This window comes from Leucopleurus acutus (assembly GCF_964270905.1).
Source record: "Leucopleurus acutus genome assembly, chromosome: 4".
NCBI classification, from domain to species: domain Eukaryota; kingdom Metazoa; phylum Chordata; class Mammalia; order Artiodactyla; family Delphinidae; genus Leucopleurus; species Leucopleurus acutus.
Window position 1 is genome coordinate 121,687,257 of NC_139146.1, and position 23,777 is coordinate 121,711,033.

At 42.3% G+C, this 23,777-nt stretch overlaps 1 protein-coding gene across 5 annotated transcripts in view; it reads left to right on the plus strand.

Moving 5' to 3' along the window:
- Positions 1-23,777, plus strand: part of AFF1 (ALF transcription elongation factor 1) — a 207,537-nt gene that overhangs the window by 172,862 nt on the left and 10,898 nt on the right. For all 5 annotated transcript variants that reach the window (XM_082838935.1, XM_082838936.1, XM_082838937.1 and 2 more), the window contains 8 exons: positions 1,695-1,851; positions 7,452-8,390; positions 17,364-17,467; positions 18,125-18,365; positions 19,069-19,160; positions 19,336-19,396; positions 22,551-22,687; positions 23,293-23,364. In XM_082838935.1, the coding sequence (XP_082695061.1) occupies positions 1,695-1,851; positions 7,452-8,390; positions 17,364-17,467; positions 18,125-18,365; positions 19,069-19,160; positions 19,336-19,396; positions 22,551-22,687; positions 23,293-23,364 (1,803 nt within the window). The remainder of the gene's footprint in view (positions 1-1,694; positions 1,852-7,451; positions 8,391-17,363; positions 17,468-18,124; positions 18,366-19,068; positions 19,161-19,335; positions 19,397-22,550; positions 22,688-23,292; positions 23,365-23,777) is intronic.

A 23,777-nucleotide genomic window follows, 5' to 3' on the forward strand; every position in this document is an offset into this window, starting at 1 on the left:
GATCCCACATGCTGCAACTAAAATATCCCACACGCTGCAACTAAAGATCCTGCATGCCGCAACTAAGACCCGAGAAGCCAAATGAATAAATATTTAAAAAAAAAAAAAAAAAAAGACCTGCAGTACATTTTGGTATGATGGAAAATGGCACTGTTTTCACTTTGTAAACAGCTTAGCCATATTTTAGAAAATGTAATGCTTTCGTTTTTAGAAATGGAAACTATGTGAACTACCTTTATTTACCATTTCTTCTGGTACTGAATTTAATGATTTAATATACCAATACCTGTCCTCCGTGGACAAAGAGTTAAATTACCCTGTAGTTGTTTTACTCCCTTGAGATGTGGTCATCTATTTTGAGACAAGCTCAGCACTAAAAACCTTGCTCTCATATAGCTGAGGTTATAGTTAATGTGGAGGAAGATCACGCATAATTATGTGAGGTCTTAAGGATTCATAAGCTCTGCTTATTTATATCCCATTTTGTTCAGTAATTCCTGGTGGCTTGTAACGACTTAGAAAATATGACAAAGTAACCTAACTGAAAAGTGGAGGAGGGAATAAAAGGAAAAAAAAAAAGGTGTGTGGGGGGGTGATAATTAGAGGCAGGAATAATACTGAAAGTATATCTCTTTTTGACCATCACTTGGTTTAAGCTCTTCAGCTACCACAAATTTGACATGAGAAAATTCTGTTTTTGTATAGTGTTTGTTTTAAAATTGTCTCAACTAGTCACTTTATTATCTAATAAATTTTTGTTATTCTAATATAGTTACTTAATAAATTTATTATCTTGAAAATGTTTTGGGTAGATTTGGAGGCTTTCACGATTATAGTTATTGATTTACTGCTGTGGCTGATTCCATCTAGGGCAAGGTTTTAAGATACGCTTTGAAATTTTCTGTGTGTCCAGCAGTGTGATCACTTGTGTGTTTTCTCACAAGCCTAGAGTTATTGCCCTATCCTGAAAACTTGAAGTAGTTATTCTCTACTTCAGCTGATATTTCGGCGTGATCCTAAGCCACTCATAAAGAACGACCCATTTTATCATTCTGCCCAAGAAGTGTGAGTGGATTGCCTGTGGGGTCACTTTCCAAAGGAACCCCATTTGTGTTCAGCAGTCTCTGACTTCTCTACAGTTGGTTCTCATATGGAGAATAGAGGAAGACTTTAATGGATTGGCTGTTCTTTTATAAATTAACTCCTTTGGGTTTTATATTGCAGGTATCAGCAAAGTTAAAGGGTCAGAAAGTCAAGGTTTTAGGCTTTGTGGGCCATAAAGTCTGTGTTGCAGCTATTCAACTCTGCTTTTGTAGTATAGAAGCAGACACAGACAATGCATAAAATACTGGGTGTGAATGTGTTCCAACAAAACTTTATTTGGAAAAGCAGGCAGCCAGCTCAGGCTATGGTTTGTCCACGCCTGATTACATAGTTCGCAGTGTTCTTCAGAAAAATTCCCCAGGCTTCTTTTATGCAGTTACCTGGTGAGCTGTTGCAAGGCTTTTTCACTGAGTTTTGAGCCACCATGGGCCTTGCTTGCGCTCAACTGGCTGCCATGGTCATTTAGTACTGCTAGGTAATCTTTGAGGCCCCTTCTTTCGAGTAGCAGAAAAATGGGCAAAGAAGGAAGGGAGTCGGGAGGGAAGGAATCCACCTCGCATGGGTCTTTGACTCTTTCGCTTGCTCCGCAGCGCTCCGCAGGCGCTGCCGGCAGCCGCGGCCTCAGCACATTCCAGCAGCGCTGAGTCGGAGAGCACCAGCGACTCTGACAGCTCCTCGGACTCGGAGAGCGAGAGCAGCTCCAGTGACAGCGAGGAGAATGAGCCTCGAGAAGCCCCGGCTCCCGAGGTACTGGTCTGCTCCGGGCGCGCCGTCGACCCCCGGTGGCCCCGGCTGCCTGAGGGGCTCCGTCCTGGGGGCGGCGCTTTCCGGCCGCCATGCACGCTGCTGGCTATTCGTGTTTACTTGTTTCTTGGCGTTGGGCTGTGGAACTTTGGGAGAGATGTCTTCTCTCCTGTTGAAAATGATAGGTTCTTCCCTGTTGCTGCCAGAACTGTTTTGAAGAGCAACGCGCTGAGAATATGTACACCCCATTTTCTTTTCCCTTCTTTCGAGAAAAAAAAAAACCAAAAATCGTTTTCAGTAGGCTGCCATTTTAATATTAATGAGAAAGCTTTTTGAAATTTTAGGAATGCATGAATTAAATCAAAAGGAGACAGCCTGCTTTAGCAAAGGGCAGGAACGTGAACTAGAAATAAGCCGTAAGAGGTTCTATTTTTGAATCACTAAAAGCCATGCATTAAATTGATGGCGATGTAATTTCGCCAGGGCCGTGTTTCCTGATTCCACTGTCCCACGTAAAATAGGAATAGTGCTTGCCTGTCACCCATCCTTGGGAGATATTGTAAAGATAAACAGATGAGACTGAAAATCTCAAGCACTAAATGTATCTGGAGAACTTATGCTATTTACTGGATTGTTGAACAAAACTAATGTAGTAACAACTAACAAGGTTGCCAAATGCCTTCAAAACTAAGAGTAGCAGGGTAAAATGTTTGCTGGGGAAGACATTTTTAGTGAACTAGACCAGCTTATATAGAGAAAACTATTCTCTGTATTTAGCTAGGAATCCCAGGAAATGAGATTTTCTGATTAAGAAAGCGTTAAAGTTTTCAGTATTTGTCTCAGCTGTTTAGAAAGCAAGGCCACTGCACTAGAGCATTAACCAAATCCATCTGGAGATGATGTAGTGAGACTGAGGAACCATGTCCGAGGGCAAGGATGAGGATGAGGAAAATACCTGAGTATCATTTTGTTGTTGTTGTTGTTAGATATGAGTTTATGTCTGGCACAGAGTAAGTGCTCAGTAATTATTTTTGGAGTGAATAAACATAGATCAGCATTAGCTGCACTTGAAGTGCCTTTCAGATTTTAGAAGCTACTCTGTGTATTTCTGGGGGCTCTCTGTTTTCTCCTGAGATACTAATTGCTGTTGAAGTAATTAACCAAATTAACCAAATTAACCAAATTAACCAAAACTAATTGCTGTTGAAGCATTAACCAAATCCATCTGGAGATGATGTAGTGAGACTGAGGAACCATGTCCGAGGGCAAGGATGAGGATGAGGAAAATACCTGAGTATCATTTTGTTGTTGTTGTTGTTAGATATGAGTTTATGTCTGGCACAGAGTAAGTGCTCAGTAATTATTTTTGGAGTGAATAAACATAGATCAGCATTAGCTGCACTTGAAGTGCCTTTCAGATTTTAGAAGCTACTCTGTGTATTTCTGGGGGCTCTCTGTTTTCTCCTGAGATACTAATTGCTGTTGAAGTAATTTTTCTATGCCCCAGGGAAAAGGGTACTGAATATGCTCTACAGAGAAATTGTGTGCTTGTTCATGTTACTGTTCATAAGATCTTTGCTTTATGTCTCACCCTTATTCACTAAGAAAAATCTGCATGCTTGTTTGGTTACTGATATAAGCAAGAGAATCCAATTAAATCAAAATTCAATTCAAATAAAATGGAAATGGCACAGACTTGGCTGAATAATTAAAACTTGAAAGAAAAATTTAACCTGGTGTTTGTTTTAATGAAACAGTTATATCTTGTTGCTCACGAGGTTATTGAATAGAATAGATGTAGAGACTCTTAGATGAAAAATGATGTTCCCATCGTACTTTACTTTTTAAAATCACTTTCCTAAATAGGCTCATATTTGTATATTTGTGTTAATGTGCAAATCTAGACTTGAGTATGGTTTTGTTGGTTATGTACCAAGGCTTGACTTCCTCAGGCATATTTTTGTCTTTGTCTAGATTTTAAACCTTTAATTTTTCCCAAAGTTATTTAACAACCTTTCTTTCCTTTTAAAATAAATACCTGCTTTATTGTAAATCTGTGTTAGTTGAGCGTTACGTGAATTCCATAATAGGTCATAGTTACTAGCTTTAACTTTCTCACCCTTTTCTTTATTCTATTTTTAATGCTGAGGAATTTGCTCCTTAAGTCTCCATTTTAAATTCATTTGACGAAGTTGTCCAGTGACTTTATGAGACCTGAAATGTTATATGTGTGCCAATGGGCTGGTGGTGAACTTGGGGAAAAACCACTTTCAGTCTCTTCTTTATAGTGAGTCAGCATGTAAATCTCAGCTTTTCAGAATATATGGGACGTATCGCCCTTTTACAGCTTAAGTAAAGTTCAGGGAAAAATGATTCTATTCTGTTATTCAGGGATCTGCTTAGTTTTCTAATCTATTCATTGTCTAATTCTTTGGTAGTAAACAACTGTGGTCGATTATTTACTAAGATCTTGGCACTTTCTTCATAAATTACATAATGTAACCATCAACCCTAGAAGGTCGGGAGCTTTCTTTTCACCTGTAAGGAAGTAGCAGCACTAAGATTGAAACCCATAGCCGTTTAGCTCAGAAGCCATTTTTTTTCCTACTACATCATGCTACTTCTCTCTTTCTTTTTTTTTTCTTTTCTCTTAAGTTTTGGAGTTGTACTCCCTCACAACAACTATGATGTTTTACAAAAACAAAAAAACCAAAAGACATACGTTGTGCATAGCTGAAAACTTTTTTTTCAAAATCATTCTAGAATACACGAACTTTTGCCAATTCGAGAAGCTAGGAGAAGTAAAGAGACATACAGTCAAACGTTTATTAAGATGCTCATATATTTTTGCACCTTCTCTGTGCAGTGTCTGGGTTGATCCAGCACTGGGAGGCTGGGGGTGGGGCATGGGGAAAGGCTGAGGAAGAAATGAAAGTCCAAACCTTGATCCTCTCCAGCACTTACACTCTTAAAATTCATCTTAAAATCTGTTTTTTATCAATCTCTTATGTAAAACTTTCCCTCATCCCAGCACCTAAATAATACCTAACGTTAAAGGAATTCTATCCATTTTACATCTTTGTAGTAGGTATACAAAAAGGATCACCCCTACCCTTTCCTCTTGTCTGGGCACACCAACTCAGTTTTACCCTGCAATTGGGCCATAGGCCTCCCTTCTGGACATTTTCAGTACCGCAGTAGAAGAAAATATGTTTTATTTCTGTAACCAGGACATTCCTTTAGGGACTACTAAATGTATCTTAAACTGCCCTGTTTTGGGGTGTGGGGGGGAGAAGCGGATGTTATTTATACCAGGAATGACCTTCCCTTTTGGTTAATGTGTAGGTACTCTTCTGTAGAGCAAGAGTGTCACTGATTGCAGTGCAGTTGTCAGCGTAGCCCTGGTGAAAGATCTCTATACCTTTCCCGAGAAAGGGTTTGAAGGATTTGGTTCCTGAGGTGATTGATAAGTGATACATCCTTTTTTTTTTTTAATTTTTATTGGGGTATAATTGCTTTACAGTCTTGTGTTAGTTTCTACTGTACAGCAAAGTGAATCAGCCATATGTATACATATATCCCCTTTTTTTTGGATTTCCTTCCCATTTAGGTCACCACAGAGCATTGAGTAGAGTTTCCTGTGCTATATAGTAGGTTCTCATTAGTTATCTATTTTATACATAGTATCAATAGTGTTTATATGTCAATCCCAATCTCCCAGTCTCCCAGTATATAAATGATATATCTTAATGCCTTGTTCCCAATCATTTAACCATTAGAACTACCACGCCTTCAAGTCTTTCAAGAAATAATGTCTGACAAGTAGGTAGGTATGGTGTGCTAATCTTTTCTCTACCCTAAACAGCCATCCTGTTTTGTTAGAATATTGAATGCAGTTTTAGATTATGTGGGACTTTGTCAGAATAGTTTCCTTCTTCTCTCTCTCCCTGCTCTGAAATTCAAATGAGAGCATGGGGATAGAGTTGATATAAGTGGAGGGAGCTACAAAGAAGGTATGTTGTCTTAAGCAGGGAAAAAACAAAAAAAACCAAAAACCCCACAATTCTGTAGCCCTCTTTCTGGCCAAAGTATGATGCTACCTAGTTCCTTAGAGTTCCTCTTAGTTCTGTTTTGTTACAATTACACAAAGCCCAGTCTAGCTACCTGATCGTTTTATTACCCAACCTTTTCCTGGCCCCAAAGCCTTTACGTTATATCCACATATCTTAAACGTATTACGTTTGCGTGTTTTTATAGAATTGAATTGTTTGGGATATTCCACTTGGGAAAATTGTTAGCAGTCTTCCCTATATCATCCACTTACTGGAGCGAGCCCCTTACTCAATAATCTAATCAGTTAATCCCATGTGAGATATCTTTGATTAACTTGCTGTTGTGCTGTGGAAATGATTAAGTCATTTATACAAACCACCTGTCAGAAAGGATCTTAAAAGCATGAAGCATGCCAGTGACATACTGTCCTTTTTTTAAAAAAAAGTAATCATTACTTACTTTATTAAGGCATGAATATTTTCCCAAATAGCATAAAATTTATAGGTACAGTAATACACCCATGAAAAAGCCCAAATAAATATCTCATGTACACCACTGTGTGCAAGACATAATAGTAGAGTTTGGAGATAAAGATGTCCTCATCATTGTTTTAATAAGATCTAATATCCCATTTGGAGAGAGAGAGTGGGATGCATCAATAGTCAGTTAGCAACAAAGATTTTAACAAGATATCTCCTGTTAAGATAACAGGAGAAGTCAGGGACTTCTGTTTATTTGCCAAGCGAGTTTCACAGATAATCAGTATAATCTCACTGCTCTTAATTGTGTGCTCTGGAGCCTCCCTGTGTTTCTTAGAAAAATAGGTGCTATTTCAGAGACTGCCTGTAACAGGAGACTTCATGTTTGATTTTTAAAGAATTCAAGTGGGACTAATGGCTGGCAAATGTGACCTCACTTGGTTCTTTTTACCCAGTTGTAAAATTTGAAAATCAGAAGACAGTGTATCTATGATAAACTGAAAGCTGTGTCATGTATTAATATTTTTAAGTGAATAAGAGAAATGAAATCGTCTTGAAGAAAGTCATTTTCAGTTGACAAGTACATCAAAAAAAGGGATAAAGCGTGAAACCCATCCATAATCACTAAGACTGATTCATTGACCTTCTTCTGAAAATCCTTGATGAAAAGATTCTTTTTAGTCTTCATTTTTCCCTATCATTTTCTGACAGAATAGTTCACAAGCCAAAATGTGAAAATTCTGTTTAAATTATATGGTAATTACCAGTGGAACAAAATATTTATTACACAGATTTCTCCGCAGTTGCCAGTGGTCTACATTGGTCAGTATGTAATGGTCTATTATTAGTGTCAGCCACAGCAAAATTCCTGTAGCATGAAAAAATTGGAAGATTGTTTTAAGAGTTAATTGTTATAGAATTTGACCTATAATTAGAGGGGGGTTAAAAGGACCTGAATTCTTAGGTTTGGAGTGATTGCATCTCCCGGCCAGTCCTGTAGGATTGGGTGACTAACCCAGAAGAGTATCATTATTGGTCAGTTAACCCTATCTTCTTTTTCCTTGTTTGTAGCCCGAACCTCCGACAACAAACAAATGGCAGCTGGACAACTGGCTGACCAAAGTCAGCCAGCCCGCGCCGCCCGCCGAGGCCCCGGGCAGCGCCGTGCCCCCGGCCCGGCACCCGGACAGTAAAGGCAAGGGTGGCGACGGCGCCACTGGAGGTCACGACCGCTCGGAGTCCAAAGAGCCTCCCCCCAAAAGCTCCAGCAAAGCCCCCCGGGTGCCTTCTGAAGGCCCCCATGCGGGCAAGAGGAGCTGTCAGAAGTCCCCTGCCCAACAGGAGCCCCCACAGAGGCAAACCGTGGGATCCAAACAACCCAAGAAGCCCGTCAAGGCCTCCGCCCCGGGGCATGCGGATGCGCATGCAGATGCGCGCGCCAGTCTGCTGGTGGAGAGCGAGCCCGGACTTCCTCCCCAAGCCTCCAAAGACCAGCCTTCCAAAGACAAGCCCAAGGTGAAGACGAAAGGGCGGCCCCGTGCCGCAGAGAGCCGTGAGCCCAAGCCAGTGGCGCCCACCCCCAGCGAACGGAAGAAGCACAGGAGTGGCCCCCCGGCCCCCCCGAAGGCACCTCCGAAGGACGCGGCGGAAGACAGGAGCCCCGAGCACTTTGCCCTCGTCCCTCTGACCCAGAGCCAGGGCCCTGCCCGCAGTGGCGGCGCCAGGACTAGTGGCTGCCGACTGGCAGTAGTTGTCCAGGAGGACCGCCGCAAGGACAAACCCCTGGTGCCTTTGAGAGACACCAAGCTGCTCTCCCCGCTCAGGGACACTCCGCTCCCGCAAAGCTTGATGGTGAAGATTACCCTGGACCTCCTCTCTCGGATACCCCAGCCTCCTGGGAAGGGCAGCCGCCCCAAGAAACCGGAAGACAAACAGCCCTTGGCAGCGAAGAAGGCAGATTCTGAGAAGAGAAGCTCAGAAAACTCAAGCAAGTTGGCCAAAAAGAGAAAGGTGAGTGGGGGGCTGACCTTCCCGTACGGTGTGGAACATACCTGCTGTGGGCTTGGGGCTGTCTTTGGCCCTTGATTTTAACCCTGAATCGTCTTAGAAGAGGCTGGAAATCTTTGGATTCCATGTTGCCTTTGCGACTATACCAGAGTTAGTCTTTCACTGCAGATAAGTGTTGATAAATGCCAGATTGCTTTAAGTCTTGCTAGTTTGAAAAAAAGATGAGGCAGTCATTGAAAAGGATATCTTGCTTTAGAATAATATAGCATTAAGGGTATGTTTTTATCTATTGTGATAATATTGGTATTTACCACCTGGCTCATTAGGTTTTGCCCTAGAAATTAAAACCTTACATGAACTGAAATGTGAATTCTGAATTACTGACAGGAGTGCTATATACTAAATTTTACTCCTGTAGTTTGATCATTTTGATACTGATATTATATCCATGTTTTAACTCATGGCCACCTAACACCTCATTAATTTGAAACCACCAGATTTAGAATTTGTGACTCCTGTTAATGACTTTTACTAATGAGCAGAGCATTATGAAAAAAAGGTTTAGAGCTATTATAGAGATGGTTAGGGCATCCTTTTGGGTGATATAGGCTGTTATGGTACATTGTGAAGTATTAAAATCTGTCATTTATTATGGTATTTGGAAGCTTCACTTAAGGAATGAACATAGTAAAATAATAATAATAATCCCTGCATTATTTAAGACCCTTGTTACTTGGACATATACACTATTTTGAACAGTCTCCTTTCGATCTTTATTCTGAATTATTGAGCTCTTGATATATATTTTTTTGCTGCTTCTTGATGGTGAAAGATGAGTGAATTTTCCCCCCAGTGGCATTCCCAAGCCAACCTACCCAGGATTCAGAGTGAAAGGCACAAGAAGGGCCAACTCTTGCCTGCTGAGAAGGAATATAAACAGTCTTATAAATACATAAAAAACTCTTACTCAGTTGTGGAAGTTGAGCTAAGAATAACAAGGACAAAAAGATCATGAAGACTGCTGTCGTGTCTGATTTGACTGATTACTCCACTAGGTTAAAAATATAATGTGACTCTACCAAATAGTAAAGGGCGACAGTTTCTGGAGCGCCTTGTCGAATGAGACGTGAGGGTGTGAATTGCCACCATAATTGCAGCGGGCAAGTCCAGTGGGGTGGGATCAAGTGCCAATTGGCAGTGCTGTTTCAGCTAGAAGAGGGTGTATTCTGGTTCCTGATAACTTTTAGTTTAGTTTTTTTTTTTTTTTTTTTTTTTGCGGTACGCGGGCTTCTCACTGTGTGGCCTCTCCCATTGCGGAGCACAGGCTCTGGATGCGCAGGCTCAGCGACCATGGCTCATGGGCGCAGCCGCTCCGCAGCATGTGGGATCTTCCCGGACCGGGGCATGAACCCGTGTTCCCTGCATTGGCAGGTGGACTCTCAACCACTGCGCCACCAGGGAAGCCCAGTTTTTTTTTTTGTTTTTTTTTTTTTATTTATTTATTTTTGGCTGCATTGGGTCTTCATTGCTGCGCCTGGGTTTTCTCTAGTTGCACCTAGCAGGGTCTACTCTTCGTTGCGGTGCACGGGCTTCTCATTGCGGTGGTTTCTCTTGTTGTGGAGCATGGGCTCTAAGTGTGCAGGCTTCAGTAGTTGTGACGCATGGGCTTAGTTGCTCCGCGGCAAGTGGGATCTTCCCGGACCAGGGATTGAACCCGTGTCTCCTGCATTGGCAGGCGGATTCTTAACCACTGCACCACCAGGGAAGTCCTTGATAACTTTTAAAACAATGTGTGCCTGTAAGAGGTGTAAAACTTTATGGAGAAAATTGTGATGGGCCAGGCTAGGAAAAGGTGCCTGCATCTAATATACCCGAGAAATCTTCAAAAATATACTTTTTTTTTCATGATGTGTGTTTTATTTTATTTTATTTTGTACATATGTGTATATCACATCATCTTTTTAAAATTAATTTTTATTGGAGTTTAGTTGCTTTACAATGTTGTGTTAATTTCTACTGTACAGCAAAGTGAATCAGCTCTATGTATACAAATATCCTCTCTTTTTTGGATTTACTTCCCATTTAGGTCACCACAGAGCACTGAGTAGAGTTCCCTGAGCTATACAGTAGGTTCTCATTAGTGACCTATTTTATACGTAGAATCAATAGCAAAAATACACTCTTTTACCTCCTCCTGGGAAATCTTTTGTCACCTGTCCCCCAGCTACCCTAATACTATCTAGTCTCCACTGCTGACCTTCTGCATCAGCTGGAGTGGGGAGAGGGGAGAAGTATTAGCTTCTAAAACACTTACTAACTGGGGGTAAATGTTGGAAATTGGAGGCTCCCCAGACAGTTGTCAGACCAGTCCATCCTCCAATGCAAATCTAGAAGCTCTGCTTGCAACTCCAGAAAGGGAAATTCAGCTGTCCCTGTTGAGTATATGAACTGTGCCCTCTGAAAGCCATTTTTCCAGCCCTTGGCTGAGCTCTCCTAGGGCAGCTTATTTATCTTTCTGTTCAAAGGATGGAGAAATAATGACTGCCTCATCTTAGGCAAGTCCATGCTTGCCTTAAAGCTCTGGCAGGCAGCTGAGAGATCTGGCTCTGGGAACAGCCTGCCTCCCTGCTGTGGGACTGACAGGATCAGGGGCTGAACCAGTGGTTCCAAACCCTGGCTGCACATTCCGGTCCCCTGGGGAACCCTCAGTACTGGTGGCAGGATGTGTGCCACCCCCCAGCCCCACACTCCCATTGTTATTTTCTAACTCCTCGGGTGATCCTAATGCCTAAGGCTCTGGAGCAGAACCTTATTACCAGGCCAGGATTGTATAAAGCTAGTGTTTTGGACCAAGAAATCTCTTCAGTGTGGTGCATTTAGACATCATGGATCTAGACAACCAGGAATTCCTGGCCTGAAGTATGTCACTGGTTAGAAACATTACTTAGGAGCTTTCAGATAAATATAAACATCAGCCAACAGTATAGCTCTTTCATGATCAGAGAACTGTGTGTCATTGGTTTTGCTTCCTGCTGGATTCCAGGTGGTGGTATTAATACTGAACATCATAACCTCAGGTTCTCTCTGTGAGGGGCAGGCTCCCCCTTTCCTGTCAGGACCCTGACTCCACTTGCTCAGGGTACCTTTGGCCACCACCCTTGGACAAGCGGGGCAGCTCTGTGGGCAGCCCAGGTCTCTCTTTAAGCTTAGGTGCTTTCCCCCAAATTTGGATAGTGAAGACTTGTTCATTTCCTTCATATTGAGTGTGAACACTAGAAAAAACTCCACGAGAATATAGTGAGAGCCATTGAATAATGTTCCTGCTCCTTGGCATTAGTGGGATTTATTTAAAGGTTCATCCCTCTCTTGGCACAAAATTTAACAAATATTTTCAGAGGGTTAACAAACCCTTAAAGCCATTTTAGACTCAAAAGTGTGAGAAAATGATCATAAAGAGTTACGAGAACACGGGGACATGGGGAGGGGGAAGGGTAAGCTGGGACAAAGTGACAGAGTGGCATGGACATATATACACTACCAAATGTAAAATAGATAGCTAGTGGGAAGTAGCCGCATAGCACAGGGAGATCAGCTTGGTGCTTTGTGACCACCTAGAGGGGTGGGATAGGGAGGGTGGGAGGGAGATGCAAGAGGGAAGAGATACGGGGATATGTGTATATGTATAGCTGATTCACTTTGTTATAAAGCAGAAACTAACACACCATTGTAAAGCAATTATACTCCAATAAAGATGTTAAAAAAAGGATTCCATTATTCCCCCCAAATCTCTCCTTATATATTAAAAAACATACTTTTTAAGCCTGAAAAAAAAAAAGAGTTAATAGTTGTTAATAGCTGTGATGAAGCCATCAAATGTGGCACCTATAGAAATGTACCTATTTTTTTTCCCCCTTTTTCTTTTTTTTCTTCTACTTTAAAGGAGTGGGTTGGGGACAATTCATGAGAAAAAAGAGAAAATTGTGAGGGTAAATAGACATTAACTCACATGGTACTCCTTACATAAACTACAGAATTTCTTCAACCTGATTACAATTTAGAATTTAAAATAGAACTTGTATTTTCTTTTATATAATTTTTAAGCTTTATGTTTTCCAGACTTGGAAGAAAAGTTGAAGCTGAGAAGCACAAGATAATATACAATCAGGGCAGTGCAAATGAGAAGATTCTAAAAGCACACCAAACATGCATAGAGCTAAGCATTGCTCTCGGTGCTTTCTTAGATAACCTCATTTCATTCAGTCACCTTATAGATGTCTTTCAAATAAAATGCTAGACTGTCTCAACAGTCGTTTAGACAAATAACAGAACTGGGAGATTACATTCATTCAGGTCTTTCCCTTTTTATAAATAACTGCTTTACGGACCAAGAAGCTTGGACACTTTTGGACAAACATTTCAGTGCCATCGTTTATGTGTGTTTTGAGGAGTGGGGAGGGAAGTTATGGGATCTGGTGGGAAAATGTGCATTTTTATTGCTTGATGGTTAGTTCAGACCTTCCCAAGATCTGACTGTTTTCTCTTGGGTTGTTTCTCCAGATCAACATTCCCAGTTATTATCCTTCAACATCAAGGGTTTGAAAAGTCATCCCTATAATTTCCTAAAGCCACTTACATCTAATTTCTTCATGCCTGTTAGTTACCCTAAAAGCATCATATGAAGAGCTGTTTTAGGGCCAGTCTAATGCCTGTGTATTCCCTCACCAAAAAGAAGGAAAAGAGTGGATTCCCTTTGCTTTTCTGTGGTACTTTCCCCAGTGAATATAACCTGCCTCATTCATGGGGTCAGCTTGGACTTACCTGCTGTGGCGTCGTCTTATTGAACCTCCTGCAGAGGCAAATCCCAGAAAAGTACCTGAACTTCCCCAAAGGCTGCTTCTCCACTTTTGCTATGCTTCATGTGCTACCAAGCGTATTTGCTTCCCTGTGGGAGAGGAGGATAGAATTTAGAATTGGAGTGCTGAGACCGCTTGTGTCTCTTGTTCAGCTGCTACCTTCTTTAGATGGGATCCAGAAAGGCCTTCACATCACTTGGCTGCTTAGCAAAAGCAGCTCTGGAGCTCAGTATGCTGACCCCTCCCAGTCTAGTGGATCTTGGTTCCTTTGCTCTCTTTCACATCTTTTTTTTTTTTTTTTTTTAATATTTATTATTTATGTATTTATTTTTGGCTGCATTGGGTCTTAGTTGTGGCACGCGGGATCTTCGTTGAGGAATGCAGGATCTGTCATTGTGGTGTGCGGGCTTCTCTCTAGTTGTGGCGTGCGGGTTTTCTCTTCTCTAGTTGTGGTGCGCAAGCTCCAGGGCGCGTGGGCTCTGTTGTTTGCGGCACGAAGTTTCTGTCCTTGAGGTCCACGAGCTCAGTAGTTGTGGCGTGCGGGCTTAGTTGCTCTGCAGCATGTGGAATCTTTGTTCCCTGACCAGGGATTGAACCCACATCCCCTGCATTGGAAGGCAGATTCTTTACCACTCGACCACCAGGGAAGTCCCTCTTTCACACCTTTCTTGCTTTTAGTGGGGTGGGGCCGGAGGAGCAGGGTGTGTGTGCAAGTGTCTGTTAGGGGGTGGGTGCAGGTTGGGGGGCGTTGGTGGCATTCTTGGAGAAAGGCCTGAGGTCGTACTTCCAGATCAGTGTACTTGACGGGCTGTTACAATATCATCCCTGGCTCAACCCCTCCATTGTCCCCACTCCTGCCACCCTAGTGCCTGCCACACTTTAGTTTCCCTTCCAGATGCTCGTCATCTCTCCCCATCATGGCTAAGCTCTGAGTCGACTACCTTTCTGCCTGTTAGAAACTATGGCCCCAAACAAGTGTTAGTTCTACAAAAGCCACTTTCACTGCCCCCTGTTATCCGCGGCACCTAGTTGGTGAGTCAGGTGCTGAGGCAGGCAGCAGGCTGCCCTGGAGGCCTTCTCTTCAGAAACCGGCTTGGCCTAGCACAGTCCCAGATCTTCCTTTTATGGTGTTCATTCTTGCCCTTTTGCTCCACTCTGTAGGTGGAGCTGCATTTGGCAGATAATCTGAGGCTGCCTGACCCAGCAGGTTAAGGAAAGTAAACAAGTCAGTCAGGAACAGTCATCGGCCAGCAGGCTCCTCCTGTTGGAGATGCGGGCACCGTCGAGACATTGTCCTTCTGGAAAAAAGGAGTGTCCAAGACCCAGACCTTAGACAGGGGTCCCTGAAATGGGAGTTGATCTGTGGATAAGCCACTGAGCAAAGGAGACTCCTTTTTCCTTCTGAAGAGAGTACGTCACTCTCACCTCACTTTCAAATGGCTTCTTGACCCAGAAACATCTCAAGAACTCCTTGCCTTCTGTTTTCCAGTCTTGGAATTCAAGTGTGTGTTTCCTGCCACCCAGGATCAGATGACTCCCTCTCTAATGGCGCTTTGCTAAATCCACCCACTTAGGGTTGTAGTGCAGGTCTGCTCCTGGGCCAGCTGACGAATGCTCACGGAGTGCCTGCTCTGGGGATGCCCCCGGGACTCTTCCTACAGAAGACAAGAGGGTTCCAACTACAAAAATACTGACCCCGGCCCACAGGCGTGAATTCGGGTCAAAGCAAGCACAGTCAACAGAAGGGGATTTTGCTTAATTGGTTTAACGGCTTACATTCTACCAGCTGACAGAATATTACCAGCTTCTAAGTTGCTACATGTCAACATAAAGTGTATTATTCCAGAAAGTGCCAACATAGTTGTTAAAGCTAGCATTGAAGTTAGTCTTTGGTGATTGTTGGTTTTGGGCTGTTCTCTTGAGTCACTGATTGGCACAAGCCCAAGTTAAAACCAGTTTATGAGGATTGACTCACTATGAATCTTGTTTTCATGTGTGGTTTATAAGGCCTGCCACTTTGGTTTCTAGTTATAACTAGCATGTCCTAAGCAGAATGAAGATATACAAACAAAAATTAACTCTCATTCCACCTCTGGGGTTTGGTATTTTCTTTAGAAAGTAACCTTGTGGACCGTTTATGCTTAGCTTTGTCTTGGGGACTTATCCCACATGTCGTTAACTGCCTGGAAATGCCTTCCATTTAAAAAAGTATGTATTACTAACTACTTCATGTGCAAGTTAATTATCTGCCTGGGTATTTTAGCAAATTCTGTGACTTTTTCGAAAGATAAATTTCCCACCCTCTTGTAATGCTTGCTGGGCCAGCTGTGTGGCCTTTAATCTAAAACTCAAGAGAATTCACTGGGGCCATTGGTAGCAGAGCCTCTTGGCCACAGTAGGTGTAGTGATGAGGGGATACCCCTTAGTAGTAGGGTTCTATTTTAACCAGTCACTTCTGGTTTATTCTTTCTTCTCTGCCAACATTGAGTTCATTATGAATTGTTGAATGGAGGGTGAGTTACATGCTGGGCAGAGCTGCAACAGGCCTCTCCTGGCCTGTGCCAGGACCTTTCATTTGTCCTGAACTGTGCTCCAGGCTTGTGCTGCCGGCCTGCACTGCCTGCCACGTGAGAAACAGCCGTGTGAAATTTACTGTTTCAGCCGTGCCTGTGGGATATGCTTATTCACATCATGTGTTCTCTTCTTATTAAGTCCCTCAAGACCCTTTTTCCCCGGTCTTCTGTAATGAATGGTTATGTTTCTGAGCAACTGATTTGTTTTTATCTTACATAACCTGTACATTTAATAATTCTTTCGTTGCATCAGCTCATTGGAAGTTCAAGGTCCATTTTGCAGATCACCTCTAGAAAAGTGTGTAAAACAGTTCCGTCCAGTAGAAATATAATGTGACCCACATACATAACTTAAAATTTTCTAGTAGCCACGTTAAGAATATAAAAAGGAAAAAAAAACAGTGATAAATAATTTAATCCAATGTGTCTAAAATTACCACTTCAGTATTTCATCAGTAGAAAAATGATTACATTCTCCTTTTTTGGACAAAGTCCCTGACTTCACTTGTCGCTGTGGACTAGCCGTGTCCAAGTGCTGTGCAGCTCTGGGATGGAGTGTGCTGGACAGAGCGGAATCGGCTTCCAGTGGTACCATAGTACCAGCCTTCCCTTGGATTTCTTTTCTCCACCCATATTTTCCCTTCTTCTTAATGTTCTCACCTGTGCAAACACCGAGAGATGAAAGCGAAGTATCCTTATAAGCCATCTTCAGTGGTCCATTTTGAAACAAGAGGGAGATGTTTTCTGCGAAGTTATGAAAGGCTGGATGGAGGTGCACACCCAGGCACGCTTGCTTGCAGAATGCCGGGGGAGGGAAGGGCATGTCTTTGCTATTTCCCTCCTTTTGAGCAGGGCCAGGCCGCTGATTAGCGCCTGGGCAGAGCTTGAGCCTACACATCTTAATTTGTTCATTTTTCTTGGAGAAATTCAGAGAACGAGGGAGAGACTGTGGTGAAAACCGGGGCCTCCCACAATGAGATCATTTGAAGAATGTTGTTTTTCCCTTTAAGGCTCTAAGAGAGGATTTCGGGTTTTTTAGGGATTGTCCTAGATTGGCTGGTGGTGTCCCAGATTTCTCTCCCCGTGAGCTGACAGTTGAGGAGTTTAATTCTAAAGCACCTGAGTCGATTGAAGGACTCCCACCCATCGCTTCACTGTCCTTGCTAGAAAGCTTCCTTCCCACAGGGCCATTACGTGAGCACAGACCAGGGGGAAGGAGCCTGCATTTTGGACTTTCTGTAAATTTGATATACATGTTGTCATGGGAAAACGAATCTGTTTTCTTCTTGAGTAGAAAAAAACCTGGTTCTTTCCTTAGTCCTTCCTCATGTACAAATCCGTCTCAGTACAAATCACATCAAATCTAGATGGTCTGCTGCCCTCACCACCACCACCCCCTCCCATACACAGTGTAGATACTTATAAGGTTTCTGTGTGTGTTTAGAAGTTTCCAAAAGTCTGATTGCTCTCATTGACCTTGCTGCATATTTTTTTCTATTTTGTCTGTACAATTATGTTTGTAATAATTTGCTGTTATACTACAATAATAGGGTGAAGCAGAAAGAGACCACGATAGCAAGAAAATCAGGCTGGAGAAAGAAGTCAAATCGCAGTCATCACCCTCATCCTCCCACAAAGAATCTTCTAAATCAAAGTGAGTACAGAGTTTAGGAACAGGCTGCGAAGGTGATCGAATCTTCCTGGATGGCAACACGGCAAAACACTTTTCTTCTGCAGTAGAACGAGAGAATAGTGAACTCGTCGGGCTCATTTTGACGATATGCTAAGTTCTGTTTGTTTTCCTTCACGAGGACCTTAGAGGAATTAACGGTTCATTTGGCAGCAAACTTAGATTTATCAAAAGCACAAAAAGACTTGGCAAAAACAAGTGAGTCGTGTCACCATGTAGGAACCAACAGAGATTTGAAAGAGAGAGAGAGAAGGGGTCAGATGTGAAGGGGGCAGAGAGGAGGTGGCAGCTGGGCCTGCCTGCTTGTCAGAGACAAGGTGCAGGTTGGGCAGCAGCTACTGCAGAGTGACTTGCTTGGGTAAAGGTAAGACCATTGGCAGACTCCGCAAGCTTAGTGACAAATTATACAACTTCATTTATTACTCACAGGTAGGACTGTAGTTTTCAAAGGCATCAGAAAAAAAGGGCTCTGAAATTTGACCTTTCTACAAAAATGGATTTCATGGCTCTGTGATATCTTTATCTTTTGTGTCAACAGCCATTTTGTCCTTATAACTCAACACCTAAGTTATACGGTTCATGTTTTGCCTTAACTTAGTTTTGCATGATGTTTCATTCCAGAACGCCCAGGCCCTCCTCTGAGCCCTCAAAGAAGGAAATGCTTCCCCCTTCACTTGTGTCATCCTCGTCCTCCCAGAAGCCAGCCAAGCCTGCACAAAAGAGGTCAAGGCAGGAAGCAGACCCCAGTGGCCAGGACCCTCCCAAAAGTGCCAGTAGTACCAAGGGCAACCACAGAGACTCTTCTGTTTCCAAGCACAGAAAAGTAGAGGGGAAGGGCCCTGGAAGCTCTACAGAACACAAAGTAAGGAGGGGAGGCAGTAATGTACAAAAGGGAATATGTCGGTGTGTCTGTACTTTAAATGCCCAAATAAGATAAGTTTTCTACGATGGTATTTCAGAGCTATTCGTCACTTTTAGTAAAGCAGTAATGAGTTATTTGTGCTTAACGCTCTACTTTTCAGAGGGAGAGTAAAAGATAGTTCATATTACCTGATAATTTAGGCGACAGTTTATTCTTCTTAAAGTGGTTCAGAGGTGAAAAACCAGAATAGATTTTTGTGTTAATTTTCTATCAGGTGTTTGGCAGTAAAACATGATAACCCTGGTTAGTTCTTGGTTTGGATGTTTGATCTCAAATACTTTCATTATTAGTGATAATGGGGGAACAAGTATCCACTTTCTTGAATACAGGTTCCTTCCTTCCTGTTAACCTGGGGTAGGTGAGTGTGTGTGTGTGTGTATTGCTTAAGAGAAAATGTTAAATTTGGCTTTGTTGATAATCTGTTCTCTTGGGCATTCTTGTCTTATGGCTTTTCTGTGTCCCCGATACAATCCAAATCTACAGTTTCAGTTGAATCTAGCTGAGAAAGTGCTTGACCAAGCTAGAGCGTGCAGCATTTGAGTTCCTTGCTTTTGAACTATTTTGGGCTAATTTAGAGAGACGGTACAGTTAGGCCAATGGTCTGAAATGTTACAGGGTGATCGGTATGATGATCTTTTTTAAGGGATCTTCTGGAGATACTGCAAATCGTTTTCCAGTGCCTTCTTTGCCAAATGGTAACTCCAAGCCAGGGAAGCCTCACGTGAAGTTGGACAAGTAAGGCTCTGGATGCTGCTGCTTCCCCCTCCCCCTTCCTCCCCCTCCCCCTGCCTCCTCTTTGCCCCGCCTCTCCTCCCATCCTCGTCCCCCTCCAGTCGTCTTAAGTCATCTTGCCCCAGTCCAATACTTTTAGGTTCCTGTGACCCACCCCTGGTCTTTTCTTCTCTTTCAGACAACAAGCAGATTTTCACATGAAGGAGGCCAGAAGGTTGAAGGACAAAGCAGAATTAGTGGTCAGTCTGGGCTCTTTCTCCCTTTGGTGGAATGTTTTCCATCCAAACACTTGCCGTCTGGTTCCAAATCACTAACTGTGACTTGGGGGCAGGGTGGGGGGGGTAGGGCTGTGGGGGGCCTGACATTGGCCGCAGTGTAAGCAGGGTCGGAATGAGCGAGGGCTGAGTGGTTCAGTTCCTAGGGAAGTGACACTGTTTTGACTTCACTGATTCCGTCTGATCATGGGCAGAGAGACAAAGTACTAGTTTCACGTTTTATATCTAAATGAATGAAAGTTGATCTACCTGGTAGTGTTTTATTTAATATACATGAGGGCTTCCTTGTCCCACTGAATCAATTCTTTGGATGTGAAAAACAACTCTGGCTTATTGAAAGCTGGTCAATTTGTGGTCACCCCAAAACATTTCAAAAAGTGAGGTAGCCTGTTTGCATTCCAAAATTATCTTAACGCCCTGTTTACTGTTAGAGGCTAACAGCGAACAGTGGACCAGTACCATCAGATGAAATTTTAAGGTGAAGGTGATGATTGCACTGTTGGCAAACATGCCTTAAAGAAATGAACTCTCTTTACCTGGTGGCTGTTGGACTTTCTGGAAGGTGGTAGTTTTGTTAATTGCATACATAAATAATGCTTTTATTTCTCTGCTGCAGTATAGTTATATAATACTTGCCCTTTGTCATATTTAAGCATCTAAGACTCTGGGGCCTTTATTTGCTTGGTGTATTCCCCACACCTAAACCCCTACAGATACTGTATGTTGAACTTTGTACCACAAGAGAACAGCATAGGTTGCCTTGATTCTGCCACAGGCAAACCTAACCACAAACTCTGGAGGTCCACGGGGATTGAATCAGATCAGTCCATGGTGGCCTCAAAATCCTAGCCCAGTGTTCTTCAACCCCAGTCTGTAGCCTGGCATCTCTTGTCAGGCTGGGAAGGGCTGGGCTGAGACCCTTTTATCAGGTCCCCATTCATTGGAGTAAAATGTTGATTGAGTCCTTACCATGCTGGATGCTGTAGGAGAGTCAAACACAAATTAGACACTATCTCTCAAGTGACCCTGTACCAACATGACCTGAGTCAGATTAAGATGCCTCAGATAGCACCAAACAGTGGTATCTTTCTAACCTCTTCCTTTCAGTTCTCCAAGGCTGTTACTAGAACTGTATGAATCTTTTGATTTTTGAGAAAGAGTAAATATTCAGTACTTTGTCAGCCAGTTATCAAAAACTTATCTTGACACTGGGCACTAGATTCCTTCATTATTCAAACAAGATTAATACTCCAGGGAACTTTTTGTGTTGCTTTTAATCTATGCATATGCACATCTTCTTTCTCCCTTCCTATGGCTATTGCATCCCATTTTAATAAGTAATGTTAGCTCATTCCACTCTCAAAATATGCCAGTTTGGACAGAAGCCTGAATGGCCAGCCTCTTCACAATATTCTCCTTTACTTGCACAATGTCTCAAAAGATGACCGTCTTGCATTCCAGATAGTGAAGTGCACAACTGAATATAGAGTAGTGTATTTCACCTCTATTCTTATTTTACTTACTGTTAAGGAAATTAGAACTCTACTAGTTTAACCCTGTCTCAGGAGATACATGGAGTTATCACAGGAATATTTTCATTATTAACTTTACAAAATACTTAAGGAAGTGGATACTGGCAAATTGCTTTAGTATAGTTTCTTTTGTTTCTACCCTAAGGCCAATATAAATTTTGGAAATCCCATGAAGAATATGGTATTGAATAAGTAAACTTGAAGAGTTAAATTCGCACCAGTGAAGCAAACCAATAAGGCCCTATACTGTTGATTATTTGGGACATGCTGATTGATTTTTATTCTTTCTGTCACTAATTTTCTGACCCTGGGTTCTCTAGAAAATTTTTTTTTTTTTTGCGGTACGTGGTCCTCTCCCGTTGCGGAGCACAGACTCCAGAAGCACAGGCTCAGCAGCCATGGCCCATGGGCCCAGCCGCTCCGTGGCATGTGGGATTTTCCCGGACCAAGGCACGAACCCGTGTCCCCCGCATCGGCAGGCGGACTCTCAACCACTGCGCCACCAGGGAAGCCCCTAGAAAAAATATTTTTAAAGCAAGTTTTTTTTTGTTTTGGCCATGCCGCATGGTGTATGGGATCTTAGTTCCCCGACCAGGGATCAAACCTATGCCCCCTGCATTGGGAGCACGGAGTCTTAACCACTGGACTGCCAGGGAAGTCCCTCAGGTTATTTTTAAAAATTAAAATTAGTAGCCATCTTTCTTTGCCAAACCTTCTTTCTTTGCTGATGTGTCACCATCTCCTTACACTCCACTTGCACCTTTATGGTTTTCATTCATTCTTTTTGAACATATCAAAGTAGAGACATTAGCAGAAACTACAACCTTGCAAATGTCGTGTTGATCAGTTGCTCTTACAACGTGTGCTGCATATGACGTCTCATATGTAGTGAGACTCGGCACAGTCTCAGTCAAGTTGGCTGAATTCCACCAAGTGAGAAGAGCGTAAGTGACAAAATATGTATTCGGGGTTAGATGACCACCAATATCTGATTGCATTCATATTTCTACATTCCTGTTAAGGGACTCTGAAATTTTATCCCTGTTGGCCCAGGGGATAGCCTTGTGCCCTTAACCCAGACTCCCAGAGGAGATGACCTGTTGGGCTCTAAAATACATAAAAAGATTATTGTTTGACATGAAATCTAAGATGCTTGTAAACCATAACATTTTTTACTTATTATAAGATAAACTTCAATTCGTACAAAGAAACTGTGTCTGCACTATTCTAGTTGTGTAGAATAACCTATTTGCCAGGAAAATCATATGATGGGTAATTGCACACTGGTAACAAGGGGACCATGTACTGAGTGCCTTAGTTTGAATATGTACTTTAATAAGGTTTTGAGAGTATAGTCTTATTACAAGATTGTTGTTTCTTTCCTACTGAATTTTTAGTAAAAGAAAATTCTCAGTAGGTCAGAGCTGACGGGCTTTGGTTATTATATTGAGTTTGTTTGTTCTCACACTTCTCTCTAGCCATAGTTAAATTAGGACAGTGTAGGGAAGTTTCTGTAAAGAATGTATGTGAGAAACTAAGTAAAAGTCCGTTTCAGGCTTAACAGTGACCCTGTTCTTCGCCCACAGACGGACAAGGTTGGGAAGGCTTTTAAGTACCTGGAAGCTGCCTTGTCCTTTATTGAGTGTGGCATTGCCATGGAATTGGAAAGCCCAGCGTCCAAGTCGGCTTGCTCCATCTATGCAGAAACCCTAGACCTCATCAAGTAAGTGCAGACTCATTTTGCCTTCCTTTTAAGTACTTCTCTGTCCTTACCTTTATTGCTTTAATCCATTTGAACTTTGGTCTGAAGACAGCTTAACAAAGGGGAGTCTTTAAAAAAGTTACTGATCCAGAAACTTTTTTTTTTTTTTTTTTGTCATGAACCAAAAATGTATTCCAGATGAAGTGCTAGAGCAGAACAACTGGGTTGGTCTGCATCATTTTGCCAAGTGCGTGGTGAAATGCCAAACCCTTCAGGGAGAGGGTTGGTTTTTCCAGTTTTACTTTCTTATCAGATGCCCTCTCATCTCAGCTGAAGCTCTCGTCTTTGTTTATTACCTGTATTTCAGGAGGGGACTCAGTAAGGATACAAGTCTACTTGGGTTCAAGCAGGTGGACAGGTCAGAGAAAAGGCATGTCCTCGCCTAATTTTCTGAATGGCCTGAATTGTTGCTCCAAAGCCTCATTTTTCTTCTGCGTTGCTGTCATGTCTTCACATCTTCAGGAAAAATCAATATAAAACCAAGACAAACATAATAAGATATCTTTGTGTCTGGGATTTTCTGACTGCCTTTTTTTAACCTGATGTACATTTGTATTTTCCTATAGATTCATAATGTCATTAAAATCCTTCTCGGATGCCACAACACCAACACAGGAGAAAATATTTGCTGTTTTATGGTGTGTATTTTTTTCTTTGTCTAAATAGCAAATTACACCTGCTTTTGCATATCTGTTTGCTTAAAGTGAAAATGATCATGAAAAGCAAATCACTACCAGAAAGTGGTAGGATGTGTGGTCAAGGGGTTAATCCCACTGATGGTTAATTATTATGAAATGGCATCTACTGCCATTTTACAACCCCATCATTTTACTGATGACTTTGGTCTTGTGACTTAAATTATATCCTTGTATATTTGTGTTGTTTCACCAGTATTTACTTCTGACGTTAGTGTGAACAGTGCAGTGAGATTCTCGATATACTTTCTCGCATCGATGAGGAAAGCCCAGTATGTTCATTAGGGTGAACATTAGGGAAAAGGTTAGGTGGCTTGCTCTCTCTAGTAGTGTGATACTCATGAATCGGAGCTAAT